Source organism: Pinus tabuliformis, chromosome 4_2, assembly GCF_031772625.1.
Source record: "Pinus tabuliformis cultivar Carrire ecotype Pingquan chromosome 4_2, CPIR1, whole genome shotgun sequence".
In the NCBI taxonomy this organism is placed as follows: domain Eukaryota; kingdom Viridiplantae; phylum Streptophyta; class Pinopsida; order Pinales; family Pinaceae; genus Pinus; species Pinus tabuliformis.
Window position 1 is genome coordinate 351,119,989 of NC_142304.1, and position 8,817 is coordinate 351,128,805.

The 8,817-nt window shown below is 39.3% G+C and overlaps 1 protein-coding gene across 1 annotated transcript; it reads right to left on the reverse strand.

Moving 5' to 3' along the window:
• Nucleotides 1-129: 129 nt before the first annotated feature.
• On the reverse strand, nt 130-8,558 carry LOC149169359 (pleiotropic drug resistance protein 1-like). Its single transcript, XM_089428673.1, has 21 exons — nt 8,024-8,558; nt 7,785-7,905; nt 7,603-7,691; nt 7,372-7,456; nt 6,663-6,822; nt 6,489-6,565; nt 6,336-6,389; nt 5,540-5,932; nt 5,152-5,433; nt 4,596-4,912; nt 4,332-4,492; nt 4,130-4,233; nt 3,894-4,038; nt 3,516-3,775; nt 3,042-3,374; nt 2,637-2,927; nt 2,130-2,347; nt 1,703-1,930; nt 1,428-1,599; nt 1,082-1,336; nt 130-706 (listed from the first exon to the last, which is right to left on the reverse strand). The coding sequence occupies exons 1-21, from the start codon at nt 8,380-8,382 to the stop codon at nt 437-439; spliced, it is 4,374 nt and encodes a 1,457-aa protein (XP_089284799.1). The 5' UTR covers nt 8,383-8,558; the 3' UTR covers nt 130-436.
• Nucleotides 8,559-8,817: the final 259 nt, after the last annotated feature.

Consider the following 8,817-nt stretch of genomic DNA (forward strand, 5'->3'; position numbering starts at 1 on the left):
TGTCCATTATTTCGTCATCTGGTTTCATGTCAAAATTCTGACTTCTGACCAAAAAAGGTTAATGGCATCAACCATCTTACTGTCATGCAATTTATTTAACTAATTAACAGTGAATTAAAAAACAAATTGCACTCAATTGACCAATCCTGCGTCTTTTCATTAAAAATTGATTGAAAAATGATGACCTGGCATTTGCAGAATGCGGTGCCCCTTTATATACAGGGGGGACAAGCTATATCCCTTACGGAAAAGAAATATCCTTAAATAGAATAGGACATATGGTGATATATATATATATATATATATATATATATACACCTATAATCCGTCTCCTTGTACTCTGTAATATGATCGATCGGATTGGACATTTGTTACTGGCACCCATCAATAAGATATACAGGTGACATTGAAAAAATAATATTTGATATTTCAGTGACTATCTTGACTGGAAGTTGAGCTTTTTGATGGATATGGCAAAGATGAATGCAAAGAGAATGCTCCATCCTGCTGTCACAACTGCAACAGGTCCCAAGAAGCTGTGTCTGAATCCAAAGTAACTTTTGATAAACTGTTTCAATGGCTCTTGAGTGCCGTCTGTTCTAGTCATGGGAGTTTCATAATCCCCAAACTGTGATGCTATCAAACCGTACAGAGTCCATGCAACAGGGCATGCCCAGTAGTACCATCTCCACCACAACGGAATTTTCTGCATCAAATTTATGAAGTATTGTTAGAGGTATTAATTGAATTGAATCCTGACAAAAAACTGTAATAGAATGCAGCACAAGCAATATGTGTCCATCTATGTTTGTTATGGTTGTAATGTTCAGATATACACAGTTGAATGAGCAAGTATTGCATGAATCTTGGCAGACTTGGATTGGCAAGAAAAAGCAGTTAAAGGAATTTTGTAAAAGTAGAATTTTGAAGTTTTATGAGGTATCGGGGAAACAGGTTAGCTCTGACAAACAAGTTACATCAAGCTTTTTAACAAGTACCCAGCAGCAAACTATTAATTAATCGTTGTATACTTTGGAATATTATTGTTGGATTTGTAGTGATTAAAACCATGAATTCTTACCGGACGAGGGATTATGAAACCGCAGAAAAGCATCCAGATGGAATAGAAAGCCGAGGAGACAATGGCAGCTATGTTGACATTAGGAGTCAGAGCTACTGTCATCATTCCGTAGTATGTGTAGTACAAAAATGTGAAGAACATGAAGAAGAAAAACCAGAAGAACTTGTCTGCCTGCCATTGGAAGTTGACCATCGCGTACACGATCACTCCATACACCACCGCTTGAACAAATACATATGGCACTTCGATCAATACCTGCATAACATCATTGACACATTAGGGACGAGAAGAATTCAGAAAGCTTTTAGGCATTAATGGGAGGGATGAAATGAAATTGGGGGTTTACTTGTGCGAGGGCATAAGGCATAGCAGAGTACATCCCGGCTGCCTTTTCTCTGTAAAAGACTGTCCTTTCAACATCCACTACAGGTTGGACTGAAGAAGCATTGTTCACACCTATGAATAACACAGCCGAGAACAGTGATCCCATAGCATTCAAAACTTTTTGTTGCTCCTGTCTGCAATAATGCATTCATATCACAAATTAAAAAGATGATATTGCAGCTTGTAACGATAGCAAGCATCCAAATGTTGTAAAGGCTGCAAGGTATAATGTCTTACATCTTTTGACCCATTCTCCAAAAGATGGTACCAAAAAGCAAAGCAGTGACCAAAGTGAAAAAGAAACGGACGGCATTGTACTCGGGGTTCCTCCAGTATGACCAGTGCTGCTTCCACAGGCAGGCCCAGGATTGAATTATCAAAGGTTGTGAAAATTGAGATTCGAAGTGTAAATCCTTCGTTCCCGGAGCCGGCACGCTCAGTTCCTTGATTAGAACTTCATTTCGTCTGTATATAAAATATATAAGTCATGTGAAAATAGATAATTTGGGTAGTGATAAAAATAGAGATGATAAATATAAGTATAAAAGAACACACAAAATTTGCAGATGAAAGCAATATTATATTACAAGTAATCACATTTTTAAATAAATGAGAACAAAACTGTTAATATAATTTTCAAAAACTTGTACTGATAATGACGTACTGGTAGAGGGATGAATTCCTGTATGCCTCTGCAAAATCGGTTCCAAGACGCAATTCTGCGCCCACAGAAGACACTTCAAGCATCCATGTCGCAGGATTGTACCCCTCCGTGATTTTGGGAACGCCTGGAATGGCCTCGAAATATTCGATCAGTGTTTGGGAATGGCGGCCAAGAGGACCAACGTATATCATCTGCCCTCCTCGCTTCATCAACACAAGCTGCAAATTTTGAAAATCCATTCTTATTACCACTTCAGCACTAAGAACCATAAGGAGCTGTTTCCTTATTTTGTAAGGATTTTGTTTCTTTTACAAATTATTTATAAAAGAGGGATTTCATTTGTGTCTGAAGATTCCGAATAGTTATATAGTTTAATTTCCCAATCAAATAAAGAAATTTAAGATGTATAAAGCCACCCAAATATTTAGCATTTTATTGTGGATTGAAAGATAAACATTGACTGTCATAATGATCCATAGATTTGAGAGAGTGTATATTCAGACATACCTCATCGAAAGCTTCGAAGATGTCAATGCTGGGTTGATGAATAGTACAAACAACAGTTCGGCCTGTGTCCACAGTGTTCCGGACAGTTCTCATCACAATAGCAGCAGCTCTTGCATCCAGTCCTGATGTTGGCTCGTCCATGAAGATTATTGAAGGATTTGCAACCAATTCAACTGCTATTGTCAATCTCTTACGCTGTTCCGTGGACAGGCCGTTCACTCCAGGAAGCCCGACCAGAGCTTGTCTCAGGTTATTCAGTTCCACAAGATCCATAACTTCATCCACAAATGTCTGTTTATGTTCGAATACAATACCCATCAGTTAAATTGAACTCCATTTCGACATAAATACACTTGATAATGCTGTTAAATTAGAGATTTGACGATATTAGAGAAAAGGGATTACCTTTCTTAATGCAGTATCGACCTCAGATGGGAGACGAAGCCAGGCAGAGTATACCAGTGACTCATAAACAGTAACGAAAGGAGAATGGATATCAGTTTGTTCGCAGTAACCCGAGATACGAGCAAAGGTTTCTTGTTTTTTGGGATAACCAGAGATGGTGATGGACCCTTCGATGTATCCACCAGTTTTCCTTCCAGCAAGAACATCCATTAAGGTTGTTTTCCCAGCTCCACTCACACCCATTAAACAAGTGAGCACACCAGGCCTGAATGTTCCACTCACTCCACGCAATAACTGGAGTCTATTTTCTTCAATTCCTTGTTGCCTCATTTCCTGTAATATGTACAGCGGTAAAAATTACTGACAAGCTTTAAAATCAAATTATTAAGAGCCATTACAAGGGAAAACAGAAAGGTTTTCCAATATTTTCTTATTAATAGTAATTAATTCAAAGGGATGGGAAGCTTAACGTACTGAGGGCATGTCTACAAAGTAATTGACATTGTCAAAAGCCATCGCCAGAGGTTGAAAAGGTAAAACCATTCCCTTCTTTCCAGATTCTCGTGTAGAATTTGAAGCAGCACTGTTCGTACCAGAAGCTTGAATCTCTTCATGGTTTTCTCCTGGCATCGTCTGCATTTCATTTATACTGTTTCTTTGCACAACCCCGGTTTGAGCTGCCAGCTTTTGTTTCAAATCATCTTCAGAAATTAATGCCTGAGGCTTTCCTAGAGCTGGAAAAAAGAAACAGAACATCATTAATTTTGTTTTCTAAATATGAATTCCCGTCAAGATACAAAGTATAGTACTGAAATCAGCCGAAATCATGAGCAGAAGTTCAAGAGGACTTACGATCTAGATAATGCAATGCCAGTGTGTAGAGCATGTTAAATAAAATATTGAACCCCACGAGGGCTCCAATCGAAAGCCAATACCAGTAGCTATCGGGAAAAAGGCCGCGAGATCTCATTAAGTTGACGCCAACGTTGTCATTTGGCTGAAACATTTTAAATAAGCAAATTATTAGTTCCTTCTATCACAAGACCGGTTTTCAATTGCAGGCACCATCTAGTCTGCAATTTACTTACCTTTTGCCATCTAGTTGCCGTAAACTCATTTACTGCAATTCCATTTTGAGCATACATGAGAGGAGACAGCCAGTAACCCCATATCCACCATCCTTTAATATCATCTGCAATAGGAAACCACGAACACCAAACATTAGTACTTATAGTTATTAAGTGGCTTGCACAGCTTTTCTATTCAATTTGAGCTTGAGAGCTTGTATACTTCTGGATATGATGAATCCTCCGAGAACGAATATGATCAAGAGGGCAAACGAGCCGAAAGTGTTAGCCACTATCCGATTGCGTCCCACGGCAGCTATAAAGCGAAAGAGGCCTAAAGACATCTGATGGACTGTAAAGAACAGCACAAACTGTCGGAAAAATCTGTAGGGGAAGAGAATACCAAGGAAATTTGACATTAGATTTGAGCATAAAAATCCACAACCAGAACAGAGGAAGGTGGGGCTTCAAGATCATCAAACTATACCTCTGAGGATTTGGGGCAAAACCTATGGTATAATATGTGATAATGATCCACAAAACAGACTCCAACAGGGACATAGGAATTCTCATAACCCATGTTGGAAGTGAATAAGCCCAGGCTGGGTAGAACTTGAAATCTCTCTGCTTGTAAAACACTGGGAGCTTGTCTATTGTCATCGACAATTCTGCCAGGCCATTGAACATCACCACCACTAGACCAAAGAAAAGTGCCCCAAAGTAAATGGCTCCGTCAGACAAATTTCTGTGATGCATATTGGTACGAAAGAAAACACTCATGGCAATGCCAGCAATGATAAATATCTGTCAAAGAGAAATCATATTTCAGCTTTAAATATCCCAAATAAATATAATGAAGTTTAGAATAGGTAAATCCGATAAACGGTTTACATAGGATATTTAAACAAACAAAAAAATCAATTTCATAATAACAAGTTATATTTGTTTGAAAGTACAAAATCTACAGCAAAACAAAAACCACTTTGAAATAACTAGAAAGCATCTGATAGTTTTGAGAAGAAAATACAACAATGAAGTATTACCTGAACAGTTTTGAAGATATAGACGAACGAACTTCTCTTCATCAGCAAAATTTCTCTATCAAAGCATGCTCTGAAAAGTTCCATTTTGTTCAAACCGTATTCCTCTGTTGTGAGAGCTGACGGGTGACATTTCTTTCTATCGTATGGAACCGATAACTCTGCATTCAATGCGGCCCCAATGTGAAAAGACTGGAATGCATCCGCAAACTCCTTCACTGGAACATAACGGTATGTTTGCCTTCTGTCTGCCCAGTACTGCTGTTGATCTTTGAGAGAAGTCACCTGTTCAATCGATTCAATGCAATTGGATGACATTCGTCAGATACCCTGATCTTAATGCCATAGCTGACCAAAAATAATTTCAGGAAGATTGCAAAAAATAAGATACCTCCTGCAAGAAATCTGCAACACCTTTCCTCTCAGGGCATTTAAATCCCATGGACTCTAAGAACTCGAGAATGTTTTCTCGAGGACCCTGGTAAATAACGTGACCTTCTGAAAGTAGAATGACATCGTCGAAGAGATCGAAGGTCTCAGGGGCAGGTTGCAGGAGTGACACCACCATCGTCGAATTGAAAACGTGGACATATTGGCGTAGGCATCGAACAATCTGGTATGTTGTAGCGCTGTCCAGGCCGGTGGAAATCTCGTCCATGAACAGGGCTTTCGCAGCTCCAACTATCATTTCCCCAGTGGTAACTCTTTTCTTCTGCCCTCCGGAAATGCCCCTCTGCATTGCATCTCCGACCAGTGTGTCCGCGCATATGTCCAACCCCAAGATCTGGTCCAACCATCAATAGCAATACAAATATTGTTGGTTCATCCAAAGAAAACTGATCCTAGGTTAAATTTTAACTAAAAGGCCTCCTTTCCCACGCTTTTTGGGGCCTGAAGATCGATTTTACAATTCTTAACATTTTAATACTGCAATATTAACACTTTAAACTGCTATTTTAGAATTTAAATTGCTGTCTAAAGGTTTTTGTTAATTCTAAATGTTAAAATCCTAACAACTTTAACCTGCTATTTAGAATTTAAATTTCTTTATTCTAAATGTTAAGTTGCAATCTGAACAACAGATTCATCACAAATTTTTATTAGAAATTTTCTAATAAAAGGACTCGTTTTAGTTAACAGGAAAACAACACCATATTGTATTTGAGAAAACAGCTATAACAAAATACCTTCAGAACATAGTCCGTGAGCAGGTTGGCTTTCTGGCCCTCTAATGCAGTGGCCTGCACAAGAAATAGTCAACCATTCTCGGTAAACTTATTGAAATTCATCTAAATTTAATTCAATCTTAACGGATTTCAGAGCAGCTGCTTGTACTCTACCTTCATAAAGACATCTATATCGCGATCTGGTTTGATTCCCTGATCCTTTTCCCTCCTCAGTAGTTCAGTTAATACGTCTACAGAAAAGAGAGATAGCGGATTATTCGAATTGAAGACACAAAAATCTATAGCATCGGATTTAACAAGATCCAGAAATAGAAAAGGTATTCATACCATATCTCGACCCGACTCCTTGGCACCGCGCAGAGAAGTCTAAGGTTTCTCTCACAGTCATTTCCCCAATGTGCAAATCATTTTGGCTGATGTAAGCGGATGTTCTCTGTGGCACGAATTCATCCATGGTATGTCCATTGTAGTTTACTCCACCTGTAACCTGCACCCGGACAATACAGTTGGGTTATTCAGAGCATTTCTTGGTTCTCGCTTCTCTGGATCTATTACTGCACTTAAAAGAAATTATGTGGATTTTGCGGCGAGGAAAGAGGTGTGAAATATAAATAAATAAATTGATCCAATTTGAGTGATCTATGACAGTTGAGCCAAAAAAATTAGAGAATAGAATATTAAACTACATCGATGCTTGGATCTTTAAAAGATTCTTTGGCCGATCAGATTGGTTGTAAAACACAACCCAGCGCTCAATAGATTTAAACTGGTATAAGTTAAATTCATACGATTCTTGAATTTAACTGCGTTATTTTTTTTATGCTACGCAGGTGTGAAGATCAAAGGGATTTGAAACTGATGGAAACCAGGATTTGAACCGGAGACCACTGGGACCATCACAGTATTTGAACCGGTGACCCGTCGCCCCCTGTGAACCCATCTTAACTTAACTGTGTTATTAAATTCATCCGAATCTTGAATAAATTTGATCTAATTTTGATTACTTTAATAAACATAGAATAAAATTGATACATACTTTCAGACTTTTGTCCAGTTTTCCGGCCAGAGCCTTGAGCAAAGTCGTCTTGCCGGAGGCTGGCGGTCCAAGAAGAAGCGTCATCCTGTCAAATATACGTATAGCTTCAAAGGCTCAGAGATTTGCAGGAAAGATTTTTAGATTGAATTTCAGTCACATTTATTTGTAACTGGTAAAGAATGTGATATCGGGATGAAATTGGCAGGAATTGAAGAATGAAATTCGTTTTACCTGCCGGGCTTGATGATGCCACTGACATCATGAAGAATTGTCATGGTTGCCTTCTTGCTGTTGTACAAATGAAGCGACCCTAAAACTGCCTGGAAATCAAGATAAATTCTAGATGTTACAAAAATCCGACAAACTCATAATAATCTGCACATAGTTTGTCCATTTGGTATGAAAAAAACTACCTCGACCATGTTAGCAGTGTAGTTGATAAGCGTGGGTAGTGCTCTGCTTCCTACGTAGGCATTTGCATCGATGTTCAAATGTTCGTATCGAACTTCGATCTCGGGCAAAACGATGCCAACGCTGCAGAATTCCGCCCAAAAAATCCACAAATGTTCATTTAAGCTAAGGCAAGCTAAAGCTGAGCTAAATACTCCCGGAATTGTGTTCTGTAAAAAACAACATAGTAAGCTTCTCAAACCTGTCGATCCTCTTTCGGAGCCTGAGAAGAAAGCGTTCATTATCTTCGTCTGCAACTTTGACAAGCCTCTCCATCAACTGCTGCCGATTCTCTGGTTCGATACCCCTAACGTCGACCTGATCAACACCGACGACTTTTTTGTCATTCACATTTGCAAGAATCGCAGTTCTTAGCCGCTCGTAAGTGGGCAGCTTTTCAAGAACCGCCCACTTGAGCGCTTCCTCGTCATTCTGGCGTTTTCGGACACTGGAAGACTGAGAAAAAACGCTCTCGGATCGCTCGAACAATCTTGTACTCGCCGATCGCAGACTGCCTGTCCATGTTTTTTCATCAGGCTCTTCGCTGATAGACGAACTCATATTTTAGTCCCCCCAGAGATTCCAGATCAAATGCTGTTAACAACTTAGAAAATTTGGTATTCCACTTAGAGATTTTCAGGCCCTGTGAATGAATCAATCCCTGGCAATGTCTTCTGCACTTTCTTACAATAGCTGGAGAATTCAAGCTGCGCTATCAGAGGCTTATTGGGTAGTTCCTAGTAATGCGCATATATTTATATATAGAAACCGGGGACGAAAAATGCCACGTGTTCATTTGACGTAACTACAAACGAACTTTCGACGGCCATGGTCAGATTCTGAGGTGAGGGTAGGAATTTCATATATGAGGCACACCACACCTCACGCTCTGGAAAAAATAATTGTCTGCATTTGACGGACAAATTCCATGGTTGAGGGTTCTCTCGCCTTGTGTGGACAGGAACGCCTTCGTTGCTTTCGGGAGTTTGACTTTTA

Bases quoted from the DNA above. Each gene is read 5' to 3' on its own strand.
- LOC149169359 (XM_089428673.1), bottom strand. From the start codon at position 8,382: ATGAGTTCGTCTATCAGCGAAGAGCCTGATGAAAAAACATGGACAGGC. The intron at 7,692-7,784 runs GTAGTTTTTTTC...CTTGATTTCCAG, and splicing joins ACACTGCTAACATGGTCGAG to GCAGTTTTAGGGTCGCTTCA. The intron at 4,913-5,151 runs GTAATACTTCAT...TCTCTTTGACAG, and splicing joins ATATCTTCAAAACTGTTCAG to ATATTTATCATTGCTGGCAT.